This window comes from Varanus komodoensis, unplaced genomic scaffold, assembly GCF_004798865.1.
Source record: "Varanus komodoensis strain SLA01 unplaced genomic scaffold, ASM479886v1 scaffold21, whole genome shotgun sequence".
In the NCBI taxonomy this organism is placed as follows: domain Eukaryota; kingdom Metazoa; phylum Chordata; class Lepidosauria; order Squamata; family Varanidae; genus Varanus; species Varanus komodoensis.
In genome coordinates this window covers 9,548,476-9,573,175 of record NW_025335589.1, presented here as the reverse complement: position 1 = coordinate 9,573,175, position 24,700 = coordinate 9,548,476, and the positions used below count along the sequence as shown (strand labels likewise).

The window sequence follows — 24,700 nt, the reverse complement described above, 5'->3', positions numbered from 1 at the left end:
TGTTCAGTTGCACTTAGAGAAGAATACACAATAAAAGCACAATCATATCCATGTTGAGACAGAAAAATGTCCTAGAATACCCACTATGCACCAGCCAGTCATGCTGGGTGAGAGATGTCAGGAGACATAGGGGGTTTTTTCCTGTCTAAATATGCATAGAATTACACCCTGGATGCTGTCTAGACAGCCACAGGAAAAGACAGCATTCCTGCTGCAACCTTGAATAAGTCTTGAAAAGATTCCAGTGGGGACTCTGCCTCTGGATGAACCCCACTCCATCCTCTCAGCTGGTGCAGCTTTTTCTGCATCGATTCAGGATCCAAAGACAGAAATCGTCTTTGTGTTAGGGGCAGGGGAACAATCAAGGGGAAGGGATGATAGAACACAGAAACAGAGCAAGTCAGAAGGGGTCTTCTGGGCCATCTAGTCTGACCGCCCAGGTCCAGCTGGCTCCACCATGTGCATGTCCAGCCTATCCTTAAACACCCTCACCGATGGGGCTTCAACCACCTCCCATACGCTAGTGGTCCTAACCATATGTGCTGCTAGTTTCCACCAAAACCAGGCAATGCCTCAGCCCCTCCTTCCCTGAGGAGGGGGGCATTTAGAAGGCGAGAATCAGCTGTGTAAAAGTTTTTGAGTGTGAGGGGAGCATAGAGACAACCCTTCCTTTCTGCTCCTACAACACTCAACAGGGTGTGCTTGCAACCTTCCAAATTTGGAAGATTATGGGTAACTATATCAGACTGCACCCTTAGTTTATTAAGTGAGCAAATATAAGATCACTAAGGAATTTTAACCAAAAATAGTCTTGCAACAAAATTTCCAGTCAAAATATGGCCTCACCATGCTATTTGTTGGTGCAGCTGCACTGAAGTTCAATGTAAGACCAAGTTCTGTAACCAAGTGTGGGAAAGATAATGCAAATGACTCCTCCTCGGGATTCTTTGGATGAGCAACTTGAATAATTTCCCCAAGATTTCTCCTGTTAGCAATAACAGAAATAGTTTTAAAATAAGGGTTTGCATGTTTTAATGTTTGATGATAATCTTCTAGGAAAAACAAGTTCAAGAGCCTTATAATTATATGCTTGTGTCTGGAATAAAATTTTATCTTTGTTTTATATTATTTGTTCTTTATCTTTGTTCTTAGATTATTGTAATTTCCTACTAAAAACTAGACAACCCTATAAGAAACCAGAAAAAACATTTCAACATTTTACTACTACTTAGCAATGCTAAAAACTGGCATGTACTGTCAGCAACAGCTGATGCAACTTTAATGCCTCAGATCCTTTCACTGCAATTAAACCAAGTCTTCCCATATCCAGTGCAAATCCCTCACAGTTGTTTTTATCTATCGTTCAAGCATATGTTGCCACCAGCTTTAAACATGGCAATTGCAAATCAGGGCTCATTACTTCCCAAGAGCAGCTGGTTAATAGCAACCATGGGTCCTGATCAGAATATCAAGACCAACGGCAAATCCTGACACTCCAACACACCAGGCAGGCTCACCACCAATACTTGCCATGGAGCTCCCATTTTTAAAATGTTGCTACCATCACAGACAGCAGCACAAGGAAAGCTCATGTCCTGGCTGTGTCTTCCAGACTCCATATTGGTTTCCTCCAGCTGGGTGACTGCTCAAAACACAACAGCGTGACTGGAAACCAGAGAAATAAGAGCTCTGGTTCTTCTTCTGGCTGCTTTCTGTACCAGTTGTGATACTGAACACTTGCAGAAAAGGAAAAATAGTGAAAGGATGCCATCCAGAGCTTACCAACAGTTCTGATGCCTGTTTCTACCACCATCGTTAAGGAAGCAGAAGCATTTACATCCTTACTTTCCTTAACGCAGGACATGACAAATAGTTACCTATTACTAAGAAGACCCCTTCTACAGCAAACACTGATCTCTGTTGTGAACATTCTTTATACACACCTGCAAATTTCATTGTGTTTAATTTTTTGCCACTTTTCATGCAGTTCATATGCAAGATCTGAATCCACACTCCATGTAGAACTGTCCAGAGATAGGCTCCTTTCCCAAAGAAGGTTTACTAAAATGATAAGTAATACCCATTTGATTGATAAATAATTATAAATCATGTTTCTTTCCATTTATGACCTTTACTCTGGTGCTACTAAGTACCTTCAAGACATCAGAATTAAGTCGGTACCACGAAATACACTTAAAAACATAAGATCAGCTGTCTGTATGAATAGATCTTATTTGTGCATAAAAACACATTTTTCTAAGGCTGTTAAAATATGCCCTTGCTGTTCTCTCCCCCCAATAGCCAAACCATTTTCTAGCTCTTGCAAAGCTAACACCCCTGCCCCATTTGCAAACTTCTATCACCTCATTCTCCTATAAAAAATAAATTATCCAAGACCCATCACTCTGCATTACAAAATTATTTTTATGCATGGCATGCATAAAGCATTATAAAATGCATACAAATTCAGCTGTATTCAGGAAAACGCTAAGACTAATGTTTGCACATTTACTAGACCTTACATTTTCTCCATTAGGGTCATAACGGAGACACCTACTTCTTCCCTACATTTACCTTTGTCTGACATTCTTAAGGAGCAACACACATCATGATGAGCTATGGCTTCGAAATGTACATCTCCCTGCTGAAAAACATTAATTGAGAAATTGTTAAGCTCACATTATACAAAAAAAATCTAAACAAAGACCAGCACATTCAGTTCACCGTTGTTCCCCTCTGCCATAATTCTATTTTTTATACAAGTCAGAGAGAGTGTATTATGTGATGCAGTAGTTAAGAATGCAGGACTGGGGCTCAAGAGAGCTGGGTTCTAGTCCCCACTTAGTCCTGAGACTAACTGGGTGACTTTGGTCAGTCACTGGATTGTTGTGAGGATAAGACTGAGAGGAGAAGAAGAATTATGTAAGTCGCCTTGAGTTCCTTGAAAGGAAAAAAGGTGGGATATAAAACTAATTAATAAAGCAATGAAAGAAGCAATTGCATGTTTGACTGTTTCTTCTAAGTTGCACTATTTCCACTACAGAAAGATGTATTTGGGTTGCAGATTCTTGTGTATTGTTGCTTTCACTTGTCACCATTTGCAGTAATGGACAAAGTGATCCAGAAGTTTAATCTACTCCAATTGAACAACAGTGCAAAAGAATCAGAAGAAAGCTTCATTGTTTGAATAAGTCTACATGAATACTTTGCTAAATTGGGAATAATTTTCTCTTTAATTTTAAATCTTCTGAAATATTTAATTTAGGAGATAACATCATTCCAGAAAATCATGAATATCTATAACTGATATATCTGAAAGTACCTGGGATAAAACTGAATAAATCTGTAGTGGTATCTCAAATATCATCCCAACATTTGTGGCCACAAAAACATTGGCAAATAAATTGGTTACTGATTCCTGCATATGGAGCTTCAAGGAAAAGACATTCCAACAGCCTGGAGGCAGAGTCAATGGATCTGAGAAGTTCATAACCTAATGCAAAAATGTCAAATCAAAATGACATCATGTGAAGTTCACTTATGTGCAAATAGTACTTTTCTTTACACTTCCAGTGCTACAGAGACAAATTAAACTGGTTTTAAAAGTTCTCACTGCATCATCCCACCTTTTTCTTATGTGTAGACCGTCCCTCTCCTATTGGCAGTTCCTCCCGCTTGCAGATAACTGTTTTCAACAGCATTAAAGGGCTTGCTCAGGTCTTAATACAAAATTGCATCTTTTTATTTGTGTACAATGAAGGCTGTGTATGTTTTTCAATTCAGTTACATAGTACCTGTATAGCAGGTGCAAAATTTAGCTTCCTGGCAGTAGTCTCAGATGAACATGAAAACAAGATCTGAAAATCTATAAGCAAGGCCCAGCAACTAAAACAAGAGACCAGTCTTATTGGGTTGCCTCTGAACTTAAGAGGCTTATAGGAATCCAGAACGGGAGAAGTGGAATTGATCTTTGCCAACACATCATTGTGCCCCACATTTTCATTAGTCAGGTTTTTTGCCCAGCTAGCTGGAGTGCTGCAGAGAGGGAGAGAAGACAGCTGAGTGGCTGCAGGAGGCATTGTAGCCTGACCACTCCAGTGTCTTCCCCTCAAATGCCCCCTTTAATCCCTCTCTGAGATTGTTTCTCCAGCCCCTGAGATAAGCCAAAATGATTCTTCTCCCACCAGCTGTGAGGAGGCAGATGGGGCAGGAGGTGGAGCTCTAATTCTCTCCAATTGTTTCTGATCTTGGAGCTGGGAATCCAAACAAACTAAGCAGTCTTTTCATTGGTCAGTATTGAGCTTTGATACCCTAAACCAGTGGTGGTGAACCTATGGCACGCATGCCACAGCGGGCACACAGAGCCCTCTCTGTCGGCACACAAGCCAAGTCGCCCCAGCATCACCCCAGCAGCCGAGCATTGGGTAACAGTGCACCTTTCAACTGGCCCCCTGGTGAAAAAGTTGAGGACCCCTGATATTGATGGTTGGAATGTGTTTAGAATGGGCAGAAAAGATGAGCTGTGCAGAAAGAGCTACTCAAGGAAGGCTTGTTCAAAATTGCCCTCTTTTCCATGGAACTTTAGCCATATATTAAGGCTAGGGATGTGCACCAGGGCAGGGTTGGGGTTAGAAAAATGAGGTATCCTTTCTTGATTTTGATGGTTGGAATGTGCTTAGAATGGGCAGAAATGATGAGCTGTGCAGAAAAAGCTACTTAAGGAAGGCTTTTTCAAAATTGCCCCTTTCAACGGTATTTTACCCCTCTATTAGGTTGAAATTTTTTATTTAAATAAAAACATACTACAAAGTATTTTACCCCTCTATTAGGGTTAGGGGAATGCACCAGGATAGCGTTAGGCCAGTGGTGGCGAACCTATGCACATGTGCCACAGTGGGCACACAGAGCCCTCTCTGTTGGCATGCATGCCAAGTCACCCCAGCAGCCAAGCATCAGATAACAGCATGCACTGGGGGCAAGCACATGCTCAGAAAGGAGTAGCGGTGCCAGGCAATGATGTCATGTGCCGCGACTCATTAGCCGCGACTTGTCCGAGCTTTCGCATGGCTGGTCAGTGCGCTGCCAAGGATATACATATATTTGCTTGGACTGGCTGTGAGTTCTTTTTTCTAAACTAAAACCTGTTTTCAGGTTTTATTTTGGTGTTGGCACTTTGCAATAAATAAGTGGGTTCTGGGTTGCAGTTTGGGCACTCTGTTTCTAAAAGGTTCGCCATCACTGCCCTACTAGCATCAAACAAAATAAACTATGGAGAATAAGAAGACATGCATAAATGTTCACAGAACTTCACTTTTCTTGGTGCTGATTTCATGGTATGTTCATGGACCTGGCAAGTCTATAAGCAAAGATTTTTAAAGGATACTTTTTTTGTGCTTTTTTTAAAAGCTATTTTGGGAGATCTACACAGTATCCTTATTACTTCACTGAACAGTGGGGCCGAAAATGAAAAACTTACCTTTAGAATGTCCTTCATTTCTCTTGAAACATAGACATCATTTAGCACAATGCTAAAATCAAAATTGTTTGTAAACCATAGAGACCAAGATGCTGAAATACTGTGATGTGGTTCTACATGGAATACTGTTGCCAAGGGATCGATGCCAAAGTACCTACAGAGAGAGAATGGAGCACTGAACACCACAGACACTCTTTCGGGTTTTGCATGACAGAGGAATCAAACATGGGTCAACTTTCCTACTGCTCAGGGAAGGCAGGATTAGTGACTGAAATTTTATCACAAGACTTCTCACCTGTTACTTCCAGAGGGTATATGTGGGATGAAGTGTAACCTGAACATAAGCTAGTAGAAATGATGAAATGATGCATGTTTTCTATTCGCACTTTTGGATAGTGGTTTTACAGGGTCCTTTAGGTTGAAGCCCTAAAGATGACATGGCCCTCAGAAAAGCAAAGCAAGAAATCCTCTTTATTAAACTGTCTGGAGCTTTAATAAGCTAGGATCTACACAGTCTCCTTCGTCCTTGTTCAATGGATCAAGGTGATGGTGGAGAAAAGGGCCCGTGGAAAGGGGCTGGGACTGATCCATTGTCCTCCTCATGGGCTAGGAAGAAAAGTTCTATGATGAGTTGGCAACCAACCTGATGAAGGTTGATTAAGTGGAACTGATTCTGCACTGGAGCTTTTTTGCCTTTAGGAGGGGAGGGAGAAGCACCTGTGAAGGTTTCTCTTGCCTGTTTCACATCTAAGAGTAGCTATGTATATTAGCTGGAACAATCAACCAGTCATATCACCACTTATAGCATGTTTAATATTTTGCAGAAACTGGTCCTGAGGAACATATTACAAAAAAATCCCAAGTTTCAGCCTCATGGGAGGAAAGTAAGCTTGAGTGCTTAGAATTCTGATCTCCAGAGCATTGGGGAGAATTGTCCAACTAATCTCTGCCCATTTTTGGCATTTCTTGGGAGCCAGAGCTGCTTGCTTTTGCCTGCACTGCCATCTGATGGCCAAGGACAGAAGTTCACTGAATTTCATCTGTAGATGGCACTGCAAAACTAAGGCAGCAGGGTAGGAAATGTTCAAGAGATTCTTGCTATGCAGTCTTCCAGCAGCAGCTTTAGAAGGAGTGCAGCACTAGAAGTGTGGCACAAAATCCTTCCTTTGGAGTCCCAAATCTCCAGGATGCCATTTGCTCCACCACCCTGCTGCCACCCACTTGATTTTTTCTGTCTGTGGGTTTTTTCCGAAATCAAACGCCCTCCTCTCCCCTCTTCATACATCCCCTTTTACAAATAGTCATGTCCTTAGGAGATGGGACCTTTACAGACTTCAGAGCATGTGAAAATTAGCACATTCAACCTTGTGCATGTTTGTCCTGTGGGCCTGAGCCCCAGATATTTTGGTATCTAGCAACAGCCCTGTTATGCTCCTGACCACTTCCCTGGTATTAGTCTCCTCTCTCAGCCCCCTTATGCGGCTTTTTGCAGTTTTGCTTCTGGATCATCCCAAAGGTGGCAGCAGCTGGCATGTGTGAGCATCAACCAACTCAAGTGGAAGATCTCCAAGTGACTGCTGTATACATTCAAGTAACTGAGGTGCTTGGAACAATCCTTGCAGCAGCTGTGGCAAACTGTTTTGTGCCTTTCGGCATCTGAACATGTGGTGTCTTTTTTCTATAGGGCTTGAAAAAATGCATTTTCTCACAGGAGCAATGGCTTGAGAAAAAGCAAAAAGCAACACAAAGAGAAAAGGAAGAAGGGTTGTTTTCCAAAAATGGGGAGGGGAAAAGAGAAAATTTGGAACAATTGAAGAGAAGAATCACACAGAGTAGGGAAGGTAAAGCTGGAAGAAAAAGCTCAAGAAACTTCTCAGAGAGAACATAATACAGGTGTTGAAATAGAAGAAACAGCTGGAAGAAGCAAAGACTGGGAAAGAACTGGAAAGGAACCTTGCAACAGCAAGTCTAATCAAGCTATCAGAAACTGGAAGTTTTAGGATAACCAGTGAGAAAACAGGACTTCCGGAGGGCAGTTTTAGGAAAAAAGTTTGGGAAAAAGCCCTTTAATGCATGATAGGAGTAAATCCACTACAGTTGCCCTATGCACACCAATACAAGAAAGATGACAAATATACTCAGATGCAAGTATCAGTGCCTCTAACATTTGTTTTACTTTTTTAAGAATTAAACCCTGGTTTATAGCCTAAGATCTTAAAGATATTACTGTTTTGATTTTTTTATATTATGTTATAAAAAGTAATGTTACACCTCATGTGCACTGGAAATGTATGGGACAGATCACAAAGGGACACTTAAAACACAAACACACACACATTTGACGACTAACTAATTTGTGAGAGCTGTTTCCATTAAAATGTACCCTGTTGTTAATGAATATAAAAATTTATCTTGGTGGTGGTGATTTGAAATGGCCCTTCCACAAATCCAAGCCATCCAATAATGTACTCATGAAATAAAGAAGATGCACCCAAAAACAGGATTCTAGAACTTAATTCTATTTATTCACTTAGGGCATTTTAATCTGCTCAGTAACTAATAATAATCTTTGCAAAAGTTAAAGAGCTATGATGCCATAAAACAGTTAAAAATATTAAATACATCAAGGACACCATCCTTTGGCAGACAGATGCAGTCTGGATGGCCATAGGAAAAGAGATTGCAAGCTGGAGAAGCCCTTTGAGATGGCAGTGAGAAATCCAACTTTGAGGTCCCTCTCTCTGCCCTTGCACCCAACATGGACGCAGCTCCGACAACAGGAAGTCATCTTTACCACAGGTGCTTTGTGTGTGCGGGGTGGATGTTCCACAAGGAAGAAGGAAAGGAGTGAGGCACCCGCATTCCACAAGGAATACAAACAGTGCCTCCTCATCTTCTCCTCATGAGAATGGGGCGGGGGGGTAATTAGACGGCAGAGACTGACTGTTTTAGAAAACAGCAGAAGCATAGAGGCAATCCAGCCCTCTACTGGAGGTCTGCAACCTTTCCAGTTCAGAGGGTTATAGCCAAACACATCAACATATTTAAAAGAATTAAATACAGCATAATGCAAAACAATAATGGAGAAAACAGCCATTAAAACTTAAGACTGAGTTCTTTCTTCCAAACTTTCTACTTTTTCTCTCCTTTCTCCTAAATACAATGTTGGAAGTTAACCTCATACATGGTAGATCCCATTTACCACAAATTACTCATGTGAGGTATGCACTTGCAGATAAAAAACAGACATCTGCAGTCTACCATAATGCCACTTGGGAAAGTCCTGATTTGGAACATTCATCTGTTTGCACTCTAAATTATATAGGAGTCTTTTCTAACCTGGGGCTCTCCTGAAGTATTGGTCTACAAATTCCCACAGAGCATAATCAATGGACATGTTCACTTAGGAATGATGGAACTTGAAAAAGTCCATTATAGAACTTGGATCTCAACATTTTAATGGCATTTTATTGTGAATACTCATATTAAAATTTACCCTTCTATCACTGGATGAGAAAGACATGCTCTTGGCAAGGTGGTACTGTCCAAAAGATTCATTGTCTCATTAACAATGTGATTGCTTCCACGGCCACATGATGTACCTGGATTAAGAAAGAGAATATCTCATTTTAGCAACACAGTCTGCTGATTCCAATTGTTTTTAAAGAGAATAAATGCTGGAACCAAAACTAAAACTTAAGTTCCTTAAAATATTGATCATGAAGTACTTTGATTCAGCAATCTTAGAGCACAGAAATTGAAAACTGGAAGTGGGGAGGGGGACTGGGGAAGCAAGTGAGGTTTTCCATGTCTTTTCCTGTGAGACCATAAATGGGAAAAAGGGGAGTTTTAGGAAACAGCAGCAATGGAAAACAAGATCTTTTAAAGAATAGATTCAGAGTATGCTCACAGACCCCTTCACGGTATTGCAGGTGGGTTTCAGCAAAGGACTAGCGCTGCTGTCAATTCATGTAACTGCAAATCCCATCTGATAAACCAGGCTCCATTCCACAAAGGCATTTCCCTTTCTGTGCAGGGCTGCCTTTGAAAGGTCCATGCCCTTGCACTGTGCACAATGTGGAAGTTCAGGTGCTCAGTAGCCAGGACACATCGCACCAATTTTGCACTGGTTACCAGAATGATTCTATCAGTTTCAGCCTATGAAGCCCTAAACCAGGGATGAGGAATCTGTAGCCTGCTCGCCTAAGATGTTGTGAGACTCCAACTCTGACTGACCTTCGCCTTTGGAGCTAAAGATGCAGTCTAGAATCATCTGGAGGGACACACTTTCCCCATCCTGCTATAACAGTTTGGGACCCCATTACTGCAAGGTCAGCCCATGCCTGCATGCACCTGCCCATCGTTTGAGACTGGAATGGAAGCCCCTGCTTGCTGAAGGCTGGCTGCTTGCAGCAATAATTTGATGGATAGGCACAAAAAAAGGAACTTCTCAGCAGTAGCCCCTATCTCACAAGGGATGAACGCTTGGCACCTTCAGAGACTTTTGATTGCCAAGAATGAAGACCTATCACTTCTGTGAATTTAACATTTGCGATTTCATTAGATAGGCAGCCAATTTTTATATATTGTGTATAATATAATGTTTTATGTTCTAATGCTTCAGTTTTACATATGTGGATTTTATTATTGCACTCTGCCTTGAGGGGACTTTGCAAGAGAGCAGTCCTGGGCAAGCATCCTAGGGACCACAAGGCTCCTCAGAGAACTACTGTGAAGCTGTAGGGCTGCAGCTACTGCTACAACTTCAGAAGGTGCATTCTGATATCTGATCTTTCTGCCACCCGCTCACCCTTGCAACTGCCACAGAAAGATCCCTGCTACTTGCTTCCCAAGGTCACAAAAGCAGCTTCAGAGAGGTCAGAAAGGGGACATGCGAATGGACAGGAAGGAAAAAGCCAGAGTATTGAAAATCCTATGGCCTCTGGAGCCCTCATATCCTCTCTGGACAGATCCAAAGACTCAGCTAGAGGCAAAAACCAATTATAGAGGACAAAGAGGTAAAAATGGTCTCCATCACTTCTCCCATCCTTCTCACACATCCTTGTCAGGGCATCTGTATTTGGGGGCTTCTATCTCATGAAGGTGCCATCTATAAGACTGTGTCCTAAATATGCTCATACTTGTGATAAAGAGCTTTCTTGTCCCTCCCATTTTATTTTGTTTTGTTTTGTTTTAGAACATGGCAGGAGCAATGAAAAAGGACACTCAATATATCTGTTACAGGTAGTAACCACTTTAATGCAGCTTATCATACAGTTAGTTTCACTGTATATCTACCTCTGTGCAAAAACCATACCTTTACAAACAATAGAAGCAACTTCAGTAAAATTTGTGGCTGATGATGGCAGCAATATTGGCTCAAGCAGCACAGAAAATGTTCCTTCCTGTGACAAGTGTTTTATATCCTGCAAAGAAAGCATATCATACTTCTATAATAGCTTTAGCTGTTGTAAAGTTCATATTCGTGAACATTTCAAGTTCCGAGTCACTGCAGTTTTCCGCATCGAGCCATTGCCATACAGGGTAATAATAAATATAGTATATTAATAACGTTCTTAACAATTTACCTTTACATGTAAAGACCTGTGATTCAGAGTTCTACGCAGTTTAAAACTAAGCAGATCAAGGCACACATGAGAATTCTGCTAGGTTTGGTTGTTTCTAATCACCACCATATTCTAGAGCAGGGGTCTCAAACTCGCGTCCCGCAGGCCAATTGCCGGGATGGGTGGGGGATGGGCCCTGTGGCCTTCAAAGGGCCAGCAGCGCCCGGTCCGGCCTCCGGGAGCGATGCGGGATGAGCAGCCCACCACCGCCGCTTGATGCAGCCCAGCCTCACCCAGACTCTACTTCCAGCGGCCCCCAGGTAAGTTGAGTTTGAGACCCCTGTTCTAGAGTATGTTCTGCTCCCCTACCCAGTCTTCACTGGGAACACTGGGAATGCTCTGTCCCTCACTCATTTTGGAATTACGATTCCTGCAGTGTCTAACGAGGCATGCAGACACAGTGAACAGTAGAGGAAACTTCAAATCACTGAAAGCTACACCACAAGGATAATGTGTAAATTAAGTATCTTGCTCATTAAGCTCTTCTCCTTATCTTATCGGGAAGCACTTGTCTCCCTCCCCATGCCAAAAGCAACATCCAGCCTTCCCCATAGGGTTATAGGAATACCCAGAGGGAAGGATGATCAGTCAAACAAAGATGCAAAAACAGCAATGAAATCAGAGTCCCACAGGATGCCAGTAGATGTAGATGCCAGGCAAGCTTCCTAGGGAGAAAGTCTGAGCCAGCAGGACACCACAGCAGAGAAGGTCCCTCCCACTTTTTCACCCATCAATTTGATTGATGAAAATTGCCTTCCATGCTCCCTCCTCAGTTTTCTGTCACTGTACATTTGGCTTCATGTCTTTCCATACTGGTTCCTTTAGCCTAGCTTCCCATTAAATTAGAACTGGAAAATCATAGTTTAATCAGGGCTTACAAAACAAGATAATAAACCCTGGTTTACCACTACAACACCCTTACCATCTGAATGTAGTTCACTGCTCACAAGTAGGACATTTCAGACTGTTCTCCTTGAATTAAGCATTTGCCATCCCCAATGTATATTTCAGTGATCTTCTGCACCTGGATAATACTAGCCAGTGACATTCACCCAGCAGAAATACTTTAAGTAATTATTTATAATTACTGTTTTCCTGCAAAGCGTTGGTGAATATTATAATTAAAAATGCAGTTGTACTACAAAATATAATACAGAAAATAATTACCTGCACATACAAAAGATTGTTCCCTGAATGCAACACATACAAGATTACTGGGGAATCATCTGTTCAAAGAAAACCAAAATCAAAGATGAAACTTCCATTGCATCTGTGTGCATTAATAAAAAAGCCATAGAATAAAAAAAAACATGCCGATTCATATCTGGCCTACCTGAAGTGTGTGTTTTGTCCATTGCTACATAAACTACAAAAAGATTTTCCAGTAAGTATTGTCTAAGGTCCACAAATTCATGCTGCATATTTTCCATTCTGACCATTAAACTGATTTCTAGCAGCAGCTGATCATCAGATGCAAAGCAGCAGTTCTAATATAAAATAAAAGGAAATCCAAAAAAATTAATCATGAGAGACTAATATTCAGAATGTCAATTCTTAAGTAACTGCTAACAATTATAATTATCTGAGCCATGAATGCTCTTGCACAAAATTGCTGTGTTTGATACAAGTGAACAGGTGCTCTCCTGAAATTCTGATGTGAGTTTCACACTGGGCCAGCATGTATTTTTTCTGACAGAGATGCACAGTGGTGGGATAACATAGTAAATCTTCTGTCTCTTTACGATAGATAGAATGAAAATACTTCAGGCCATTCTGTGCTGGAAAAACTAAATTTCTAGACAGTTAAGCAATCAAAAATGAATCAGTGGTTTTTTTATTCATTTGTGTATGTGTGTGCACAAGTGAGTGCGAGAGAGAGAGAAAGAGCGAGATCCACTCACAGAGAGACAGACATACAAAGGGGGAAACTAACTTCCATCTAACATGACTAATAGAACTTCTAAAAGTTAGCTTAGACAGCACCTTCAAAGGGAATGAAAATCTATTAGCCTATCTGAAAAAGAGACTGAAGAAGTAATTGGGACACACCCAGCACTGGGCCAGCAAGCTGTTGGCTTCCCTGTTCCCCAGAAGCCTCAAAAGCACTCAAAATGTTACAAAGGAAAAAAGAGACTTTCCTGAACAGGACTGTCTATGGCTCAGGGAACTGAAGAAAGAAGGGAAATCCCAGAAGAGGAAGAACCAAACACCTTCCATTACTTTGGATCACTGCAATAGTATGATATTTCCTATTAGCCGGTCATGCATATTCAAAGAAAAAGATTCCAGCCATTATTAATCCAAGACACCCAACAATTTCTAGGTGGAAAAAGCCATGATCCTCTAAACAGAGGTGCATAACCTTTCTGATTTCAGCCAGGGTGCTAAAGGTCCCCCATATATGTTCATACCTGTGCACATACACTGACACTCAGGAAAGATCAGAGATACAGGAACAGTGCTGTGCACTGTCACTGCTAAGTCCTAACCCTCAAAATGGCACAAATGCTTAGTTTCAGCATTTCTTGAGCACCACCAGAGGTATAGTTTTTGCATTCCAACACTGTCAATATTAGATTCCACATGAACTAAAAAGGACTGCATTAATGGGCAAGGCATTCAAAAGTCAGTAATGCCAGCCAGTTCACAGTTTTCAAGATTAATTGCAAACCCAACACAGAGAATCCAATACAGAAGATATGGGCCAAATTTGTCTATAACCTAGTAGGGCAAAAGAGATCAGTGTTTTAAGGGGTTACTCATGCACGAGTAACAACTTATCTCAGTTTATCATATAACAGGAGTTCCAATTAAAGTGTTTTCTATCACATATAAGAACCTGAGATAGTCTTAAAGTTACCCCTGAGACAATGTTATCTTGAGGTAGCCCTGAAAAGACCACTTGGGCATAAATACTGAAGTGCCACAGAAAGAGCCAGGACTACATCAAGCCCACAAATGGGACCAGCTCAATTTCATTTTGGTGGGAAGTCTGTACAGCTGGTACATACAACATTGGTGAGCAGTAGTTAAATGTAGATTTAAGAACAAACACATACATCGTACCTTAAAATGTTGATACAATTTGTTATGTAAACTGCACTGAAGACGAACTTTTAAGTGACTGACATTTCTAGGTTCTGCCTGAAAAAGAGAACAAACACAACCAGAATGTAGCTGGGTAAAAAGTGGAAAAGTAGATGAAAACTAGAAGGTCTAAGCAAGGTTTTGTTTGTGTAATGGTATGTGCCAGGAACCCTGGACCAACAAAGACAACCGCATTCCTATGCTAGAGTGTACGCAGGCAGAAGCAATCCATTTATCTAGCTGACACACCCTAGCACTGCCACTGAGAGGCGAAATCCTGCAGAAGATGCTGCAATATAGGCCTATACATTTTGATGTATGCATTCATTTCAGAAATATTTCTAAACCCAAGTTTGCCCACTTAAAAACCCAGATATTTACTTACTTTTTTGAAAACACTTTTAAACACATTTTCTTGGTCTTACATCCTCCAATTCTTTAGTAAATGCAACTCTAACAGCACATGTGGGTCAGCTTCTTTGATTTTAATGTTTTTACTCTTTTATTTTCAAATGTGTATAACACTTTGTGCCTCCAAATTAGACCTCTTGAGTATACTTGCAAAGGAATCCATATACCCAATACAAGTATAAAAACATAAAATAAAAGCCAGTGCTTAACAGTGCTTGCAGTGCAAAAAGTTGGCTGACCATTATTTAATTTCATTTTCTTGTTAAAAAATATTCCCATGAGGGGACAACACACATCAGATCTTATCATTTAATTGGTTCTGGCTTATTTTTTAAGAGTACATCTCAATTTTTCTTACTATACCACATTTTGCAGGTAAAAGTTATATCAAGGACCAAAACGTGTCAATAATTCGTTATTATAAATGGAGAAGAACTACCAGGACAGTCACATAAACATTTGCAATGAAAATTCACTTAACAAACTAATATAATGTGAACCACAGTAATAATTCAGAAACTCATATTTTTAGTGCAATCTCTAAAGAAAGGACCAACTTTTATGTTGCAATGGCACAAAATAAATAGCCATAACATTATGTCTAACAAATGTGCATCTGTTACCACATTTAATTTAGCAAACCTCTTCCCCTTACATCTGCCATTTCATGCAGAGCAAGCTTGGGTTTGCAATACTTGAAAAAAAATTAAAATAATGATAATAACTAAAATAAGTAGGTAATTAAATAAATATTACTGCTTCTGCTTATAAAAGGACCTTTAGAAGAGCTTGTTCTGTGTCCTAAGGCAAAAGCAACAAAAAGTAGCTCAAACAAGTGCTTATGAGTAACATCCCCAGTTTTCAGGGTCAGAATAAACTTGATTCTTGCCTAGAAGTTATTCAAGCAACCCACAACTCTAGTCTATTATTATAAAGCCGTTTCCTATTTGCAAACTTGGAAGCTCAGTTTTCAGGATACAAATCATACCCTTATGTTTTGTTCTTTCATATATGAATTTGAACAACTAGCTGAATGCACAGCTACAGACTTCAAGGCAATTTTACTTTGCCTGATGATTCTAACAACAGTAATATAAAATGGATAGTTTTCCTCAAAGATTAGAGTATGGGAATTCCCTCAGTATTGTGCTGCCCTTGCATGTGATCTGAGAGCTGCAGCTAGTGCTTGTATTAAAAGAACCGCTCTGGCTACTTATTAGCTCTGGAGACACTTTCAGATTTTCTGCACTGAGCAACACTGGAGCAGGATATCTAACCGACTATGCTCCTCATATTCATCACATCAACTCTTGAACTCTGATGAGGTCCTTCTAGTTGTCCCAAGATCAACAGTGCATTGTCAAGTAATGGCATCCTTTCCCATGTGTGGTCTGACAGGCAGGAACTGTAGTGAGCTTCAGGTGCTTCTTCAAGGCATGCCTGTCTATTCAGGCATTGCCTTGGCTATTTCCATAACATTCTTAATGTATTGGTAAATGCTTTCATATTGTATCCTATTATTTTTATGTAAAATTCTTAGGGATCGTATGGTATTCAATGGTACATAAGTTGCGTAAGAAAAATAAAATAAATAAAGCAACTAATCTGAAAAACATATTGATTCATTTACCAATACCTATACCAGTAGTCTCTCTTATTTCAACTGTTCCCATTTTTTTTCACTCGAGGAAAGTAAAGCGTATGGCCCTCCATTCTCTACTATCAATGTTACAGCAATTCCACACACAGCAGCTTTGGAGCAGTGACAGGTCATCACTTGCTTCCCAAGTAACAAATTAAATTAAGGTTATGGTGTTCATTTTTACTCAACAGTTTGCCTCAGAATATCTTCAAGCTGGCCTAATATTTCAGGGCCATACTAGATAAAGCAGATCTGTGAGGTAAGATCAGTATTTACTTCAATTATGTAGAAAACTGGGAATTTCAGGACAAGTTTAGATGTCTTAGTATAGATAAAGGGGGAAAGAAAAGTAAATCAGGGAGCTGGATCACAATCAGGGAGCATCTCACTGTGACAGAAAGATAGAGTAAGGGTACAAGCTTACGTACTTCTAGACAACTTCCAGATTTCCCCAACCAGCTATACTGACTAGGGAATGCTGGAACTCCAGGATTTTTTTCTGTGTAAATGTTCATAGGATTATGCTGAAAGCTGTACTAAAATAACGGAGACCACACAGAGCAAGTTGCATGGATCCACAATTCAGAACAATTCAGCACTGACTGAGCTACTCATTTTCAAATATTCCAAACCTGAAGTCCACACACAGACTACCTTTTTGGGTACAGGAGAAAATGGTTGAGCTACGGTACAAGGTGGCACATTTATTTAGACAAATTGTGCTGGGAGATAACCATGAGTAAATTAAGGAGAAGTGCAACAAAAACTTTGCATGCAGGAGAGCTGAGGTTCTAGTGGTTAGTCACATATATTATGTTTAGTATTATGCAAGAGGCTGAGGTACAAGTTTGATTTTTTTTAAACACCATACTGTCCGTAATGGTAACTTAATATTTGTTTCCAAAGTATACCATACCAGTGCTTGTGAGATCTGGATACTGTTGATATGTGGAAGTAGTAAATAAGTATTTGCTAACTGCTTTCTAGACTCTTCTGAAATTGTCCTTGAAGTTCCTGTTCCAAAGACCTGGTTCAAAACAGCAGATATTGACTCTTTCCAAACAATTCCAACAAAAACTGAACGTCTTCTTACAGCACACAGTAGCTAGTGTACATCAACAGAAACAGGTTAAAACTATTCAGTAGTCAGTGGCAAATGTTTGTAGAAGAGAAGCTCACATAACATGGCGACCTAGCCTGAGATCCTACTTTCATGACAAACACTCTGGCACATTTTCTCATTTGTTCTTTGACAGAGAATATGCAACCATGAATCTGCATACATTTGATGCTTTACAAAAATTTGAAAAACAGGTACTTACCACGACATAGCTCAGGCAAGCCTTCCCATTTTGACAATTTGTTTAATTTCCCAATTTGTGTAATTGTGCAACTTGGGAAAACCAACAAATAAGCAATTTTTAAAATTACCCCCCAAATGCACATATTCAGTTATGCAGAGCGCCAAACTAATGACAGCTCCTCCAATGAGCCACTTGGGCATGTTAGACAAACTGTCATTTGTGGTGGCTTGAACAAGCAGGCAAGAGAAGCAAAAGATACTTGTCACTCTATCCAAGCAGCTTACGCACTACTTCCCTGAACCCACAATGGGCTTGGATAATATGAAAATCCATCATGGATCAAAGAGCTCCTTCAACAAGCCTTGGGTTGAGAGGTCAGCTTGTCCACAAATAAGCCACCTGGGTGGGAAATGATCCATGATCACATGACACAACAACCCACGGCAGCTAGTTTCCCATTGATGGGTTGCCATATCATGCAAAACCTGTCACAGAAACATTTTCAGTGCACAAAGGCATCCAAAAATGTTTACAGCCTTTTGTGCCTGTTCACTGCAGCTTCAGCAACTTTTAAAAGTGGTATTTCTTTTTGATTATATGATCCCAGGCAGCTTTGGATGACAGTCAGTGTGAAAACACTGTAACAACCTGTAATGAATAATTTCTGGCTACAGAATGACATCACAAAGCCAATTGAGAGCAAGGACAATGCTTTCTGCCATTACCCTGAATGGACAAAGGATTATTTGCAGACTCCTGAAAAAATGCTGAAAGAAGGTGGATGGCAGGTGGCCGGGCTTACTCAGAGCGTGCCTTATGAACAGTATGAACAGAGCACAACTGGATTATCAGGTTAAAACTATGTCACACTACACTGTAAAAATATTATTTTTCATCCAAATCTGCTATATCACATCTGAGAAAATAAATGTCAGAATACATATTCATTTGGTCCTTTATGTAGCATATCAAAAACAAGATGGTTATTAAAATGTACAGAGAATTTCAAAATGACATTTTGAAGTCTCCAGATAAAGATTGCTAAGGAAAGTCATTTGAAATATATGTATATTCAAATTCATTTCTCCTATTTTGATGAATATGTATTCTCATGGGATAATAGCTTTCTAGGTAAGATCCCTGAAAGAGAAAAAAAGATTCCATTTGCAGTTTCTGCTGAGGTAGCCTCCCACGGCTCCTTGGAAATCAGTTTACTCTGAAGGGAAGGAGGCATATACAGGACAAAATTATCAGCGTTCCAGAAATCCCCTTGTCCAGTCATCACTAGTGATAGTTCCTTCCTCTTCTAGTAAATGCCACTGCCTCATAGGACTATCATAAAAATATACTGGACTTTTACAGAGCACTTGAGAGGAAGCTATATAAAGGAAGATAAAATACAAATCTGCCTACTTGTCTGTGAGTTTTTAATAGAAGTGTAGCTGACCATTTTTGACTCAGAGAAACTAGACTACAAAATATTTGGCTATTAAAACATCGGAAGATGAACAAAAAAGGCACCAACAGTGTTTTCATATGCTGCATGTAGGGCTTTCATACGATGTAGGGGGATTGTGCAAGTTGTCCAGTAACTTGGCTTCTTTTTTTGAATGCCTGACTACATGTTGATTCAAATTTTTCATTTACAAATGTTTCAATGTTCAAAGAACTACTCATAGTTATCTTAAGTTTTGAAGACAAATATATAGATGGTACAACATCCACTGCAATAAGAAATTCTCTACTACAAACCACTTTAAACTGAATGTAAACACTGCTTCAAAATCCCCAACTAGTACACACAGAACCAGCAAGTACAAGCAGTTCTACACTACTAAAATAATGAAAAATGCAATATAACCCTTTTGTGGATGGGCTACAAATGAAGCAACTGTCTGTTTCACAAACACTAATCATGGTTTATTTAAGCCGTATTTGTTGCCTTTTACAGGGCTTATCTGGTAGATGATCAAATAAACCATGGTTTGTTGTGCACAAGACACTGCGTAGTGGTCCTTCTCTTTCACCCGCTCACTTCCCTTCCTGCACCTCCTATGCCTTCGTGCCAGTGTAGTACTAGCACGTAAACAGACAGTGGTCGGGTTATGAAGGGATTTTTTTAAACCATTCTTGTGCACTGCTTCCATAGCCTGGCTCAACAACCCACAATTCTGGGTCTGCACATAATGACAATTCATAGTTAAAACACTCTCAGTTGTCAACTGAACAACAAAGCATGATTTCTTGTTAGAGGTTGTTCATGGTTAATAACACATAATTAACCCATTGTTTTGGGTTCACACATAATAAACATCTATGAATCAACAAACCATTTGTTGTTCGATGTGAACCACATCTCTGTAACTCCCTCTCAAGAAGTATACAGCCTTCTCCTTTTGTGCTGTTTTGCAGAGGGTTTTTAAAACTTATTTGTTTTCCTTGACTTGTGAGTGAAAGGTTTTTATTATATATGCTGCTGTTGCTGCTGATTCATTTTAAAGTTCATTTAAAAATTTTACAAACTCATATTGATATAGGATTGTATGCTTGCCTTCTGAAGACTGTTAGCCTTCAAGGATAGCTAACATATGCATTGACTAAATAAAAAGTAAAATGCAATTAAATAAAACCAGGCCCCACCCCGCCCCATTACACTGATGGGAAAGAGGGTTTTTCCTTTGCAGCAGAGTAGGGGACTCATCATGCCAGGCTTCAAGACTGGAAAGCGTTTGTGCCACACTAGCTCTAGCAAATCAAACATGCTCCAAAATCCACTCAATAGATAATGCCCTTTTTCCTTTATTTCTCTATCCCAACTTCTGGTAGCACACCACAGTAAGTCTATGAATGTTAGCTGTAAAACTGATACACCTTTTCCCATACTTTGGGATCTTAGGTGCCTCTAAGCTGTTATCCTCAAATTTGGCAGGAGTAAACAGCACACTACCTCCTTTAAAAAAACCATTTAGGATTTTCAAGCAATAATGCAATTCTATGCATGTCTACTTGGAAGTAAACCCCACTGAGTTTATTAGTGTACTTACTTCCAGGCAAGTTGTGTATAAAACTGCACCCTAAAACACTCCAAGTCCAAACATCCCCCCTCTCCAAAATCTCAGTTCACAAATGCTTCTTTGAAAATTATGTGCAAACATCTGAGATCAACTACCAGAGAGAGAAGCCACTCAGTTGCCTCTTCTCCAGTGTAAAAGTAAAAAAATCCCTAGAGGCAGTAGAAAACCAGAAAGACAGACATCTTTAGACTTTAGTCCCTTGTACACGGTGATGCTCTCTTCAAGTCTTACTTAATAATTCCCGAGAAAAATTGGCAGTTTCCTATTTTTCCCACTATGACATCATTTGAAAACAAGTATCTTCTAAATCTCAAGCTGGTGAATAATAAATTACCTGATATGAAAATACTCCATGAGATGAGGTATTTATAAATAATGAACTTTCAAAACTGCCTTCTTCTATTGGAAGAAACAGTACTCTGAAATAAATTTTCCCCATTGCTGGAATCACCTACAGATAAAATAAAAGTGTCTGATGTTCAATAAACTTAAATAGCAATAAATTTATTATAGACGTTAAAATTAAAAGGAGGGTCACCACCCACTCCTTGCCCCACTACCTCAGACCTAGTCCCACACAGTTCCTTACACCGCCCTCCATGTAGCCTGAAAAACAGTAAGGAGCAGCTATCAGCAGCACTGGGCTCCCTTTCTATGGCCAAGAGCTAAACATGGTTACTCTATTTCTCCCACAAAGGATCACAGCAGAGATGGCATCTGGGTTCAGATGCACCACTAAACCATGCCCTAGCACTGCAGGCAGTAGCAGCCGCTAGTCTCAGGCTCATATGCTCCCTCCCGCTTCAAGATACAATTAAAGGCTTCCAGTCATAGTTAGCAACTAAACATGGTCCAGACTAATAAAACCACTGTCACTGTTACAAGAGATCTACTGTAATTCATTTGTACAAGTTATTTGCAAGACCATAGTTCAAGACTGCAAATATACTTGACTCATGGAAGTTCTACCATATGTTTACTACATTCCTGGCATCTCCAGATAAGGCCTGAAAAATTTCTGCCCAAAACCCTGACTCAGTGTAAGGCAACTTCCTATGTATGTTTTTTCTAGACAAGCGACACTGTCAGGTGGATGAATCTGGTGGAATCCGTGACAGTGTCACTGTTATGAGGCTAATTTTCAAACAAATGCGACTGAAGCTGCAGCCAACTGGAGTGGTAAAAGGCACAAACTGACTTCAGAGAAGAAAGCTTTTGTGTGTGCTATTTCGGAGGGGCTGAAAGCTGTTTCTTGTACTGAAAATATATGTGGGGGAACATTCAGCTCAGACCTAATAAAAATAAGCTGGAAGATCAAGAAAAGCTAATGGCTGGGAAAGCAGGGAAGAAGAACCAGTTAACTAATGCTTCAGGCCAACGAAAGCATGAAACTCTGGCACCTTGCCACAGCATAGTTTCCAAAAGTACATCAGCACTCACCCTGCTATGAACAGGAGACACATGAAAATGTCTAGTAGCTGTAAACACTGAATTCACTATAACATCTCTATCCCTACTAGGATTGTATGCATATAGCATTTTAGCTTTAGGCAGTCCCAGTAACCTAGGGGAAAACAAAAGAGGACAGAATTGTTATAACAGTATGGGGGAAAGCACCCAGATAATACTTTCCACTTGCGATACAAACAAAGAGTGTTCAAGACACCACAAAATTGTATCATCCTATACACAGTTTAGCTCCGAGAGAATTGTATAAACAATAGTGCTGGGATGGTACAGACAAAGAATCAAACCATGGCTTGGTATGACATGAGCATACCTCAGTCACCCTTATTTGTTATGTTAATGTATCAGTATAGTTAGAAGGAGCAGCAGACTGGTTTAGATGTGACCCATACCAAGAATGGGAAAACCTGAGCCATGGACTAATTTCAGCACACTGGACCATCCCATCCAGCCAGTGAAAGCAAGACTCCACATTCTCTCTGAAGTTCCACCCCTTCTGAGTAGGAAGAGGGGATTTGAGAAGGACTGTGCTGCTTCCTCAACCAGCATTTGCTGAAATTGAGGATGAATTTGCTTCATTCCCCCCTTGCCTTCCTTGACAGGAGTAATGGGAGATGAGGGAGCGAAACCGACTGGGAAAGGCAAGAGAGGAGCAAAGTTGGTGCCACACTTGACACTTCACTTGCTGGAGGCTTCTTTCCATTTCTCTGTGCAAAAAAGAGCATGGCATGATCAGTCAGTACACAAGAGAAAGGGAAAGGAGCCAGCTGATGTCGAAGAAAGGGGGCCCATCCCTGCTGTCATCTGGTTCCCAGAAGGCAATTCAGTGGCCCAACCCCCACCATACCATAGGTTCAGCACTACCTCAGCAAGACTAGGTGCGCCTCCGGCTTCTCTACCCCCTCCCTTTTTCTCTGGCACAGCTGCAAACAGAAGGTGAGAAACACCAGCTTCCTCGTTTAAATCAGCCACAGTGTGTTACATCTGAACCAAGATTTTGTTTTCTGATCATGGCTTGTTTCAGTAAATAATAGTTTAAAATATCCAGAGTTAGGTCTGGTTTAGACATAATGGAATAAATGGGTCAGTTTAAACGAAGAAAGAGGATACCATACCAGAGAAGGGGAACACATGAACCCAAGATTTAACCAGGCTTATGGAAAGTAAGTAATGGAAAGTAATGGAAAGTAATGCTTTAGTGTTACTTGGCCAGTAAACCATATGTGCTCAAGCAACAAAGTGGCTGGGACAAGAAGAACACATTTTTTTGATAAATAACTTGATAGTTATTCATTTATTGTTTAAATATACAAAATACTCACTGCATTCCAAAATGGAGAATTGAGGGATGAAAATGGATGAGACTCCCATTAGGCATTTTTGTGGACAAGCTGAAAAAGAAAGAAAAAGTAATTGTAGTAATTTTATGCAAAATAAGTTAAAAATAGTTAAAATTAGTGTCATGCCATTTTTTGTATCCCTGTATTCAAATTGTCAGTTTACACAAATTCTTGAATCCAATAATATATTGCTATATTTAATCAACATTTCATAGTCCTACTATGCCTACTTTCACAAAAGATTTGAAAGCTTATATCTAGATGTATACTAAAATATCTAATGCAAGTTATATTACTGAAACTTAATGCTGAGAATGTGAAGGAAGCACCAAAATTCAAGATTAACTGTCAAAAAGTACTGTCAAATGTTCTTGTAGCTTCAGTCTAAATATTATGAAGACACATAAGCAAAGGTCTGTTGAAGGGAGGGATTTTCTCTTCATGTTCCGCTGTACACAAACTGGCCTCCGTGTGATCTAGAAGCCTGGTAGCACAGGATTTTCGATCAGATGGAGGACTCCTTGCATAAAGTATGCAAGGAAGCTTCACGTCTGAGATGTTCATGCCATATCCACTAATACCTGCAAGATCCCATGTGTGCACTGGGGGTGAGGCTAAGCAAAGCAATTGTACTCCTTCTTACTTGTAGAAGAAACTGGATTTTTGCATACCTGAAAGGACCTGGTATGTTTAGGCAAAGTAAATACAGAAAACCTATCTAAGAGCCCATTAATGGAAATATGCCCTATGAAAGCATAATGCATATATTGCTACAAAATGTTACCTAATTTTCACAAAAACAACTGTTAAACAAACAGACCTCAATTAAATTCTAAAGCTGAAAGCACAATTTTTCCAACTTTTACAGAAAAGGACAAGAAAATGAATATTGAAGAACACTTTCCATATCATCACTTGCCAAAACACAACAATCTGCCTAGTGATACTTATTGATAATCACAGGGAGCATGACTTGGAATTAGAGCACACAGGCAGCCTTCCTTAGTCTAATAAGAACTGAACTCGGAAAAGCCTTCTGATGAGTAAAGTGTCTGACAGCACTGCTGGAAGTGAGTGAAGAACCACCTGAGACAACATTATCTACTTATTGGGATTCTGCATGCTTACTGCAGAGAGATCCAATTACAGGAAGCCCACAATTTGGAAGGGGGCTGAGGCACTGAGGAAGGGATAAAACTTCCTCACATTCTTTTCCTGATCTAAACGTTTTTGGTGCATACACACACACACATGCACCAAAAACTTGCTTTG

The 24,700-nt window shown here is 40.1% G+C and overlaps 1 protein-coding gene and 1 non-coding gene across 5 annotated transcripts in view; both read right to left on the bottom strand.

Annotated features, from left to right (window-relative positions):
* The window catches only part of TMEM131L (transmembrane 131 like), an 82,147-nt gene that overhangs the window by 24,547 nt on the left and 32,900 nt on the right, over window positions 1–24,700 (bottom strand). For 3 of the 4 annotated variants that reach the window (XM_044430627.1, XM_044430625.1, XM_044430626.1), the window contains exons 4-17: window positions 23,411–23,479; window positions 22,062–22,185; window positions 20,956–21,072; window positions 17,160–17,270; window positions 14,170–14,247; window positions 12,437–12,590; window positions 12,271–12,329; window positions 10,794–10,902; window positions 8,973–9,078; window positions 5,477–5,630; window positions 3,323–3,493; window positions 2,575–2,644; window positions 1,944–2,061; window positions 847–985 (exon numbers count right to left, since the gene is read on the bottom strand). In XM_044430627.1, coding sequence (XP_044286562.1) covers window positions 847–985; window positions 1,944–2,061; window positions 2,575–2,644; window positions 3,323–3,493; window positions 5,477–5,630; window positions 8,973–9,078; window positions 10,794–10,902; window positions 12,271–12,329; window positions 12,437–12,590; window positions 14,170–14,247; window positions 17,160–17,270; window positions 20,956–21,072; window positions 22,062–22,185; window positions 23,411–23,479 — 1,579 coding nt within the window. The remainder of the gene's footprint in view (window positions 1–846; window positions 986–1,943; window positions 2,062–2,574; window positions 2,645–3,322; window positions 3,494–5,476; window positions 5,631–8,972; window positions 9,079–10,793; window positions 10,903–12,270; window positions 12,330–12,436; window positions 12,591–14,169; window positions 14,248–17,159; window positions 17,271–20,955; window positions 21,073–22,061; window positions 22,186–23,410; window positions 23,480–24,700) is intronic. The other variant, XM_044430628.1, reaches the window with a different exon arrangement.
* LOC123023877 lies at window positions 15,164–15,293 on the bottom strand. The gene has a single exon (XR_006414832.1). It is a non-coding gene; the product is annotated as a small nucleolar RNA SNORA66 (small nucleolar RNA).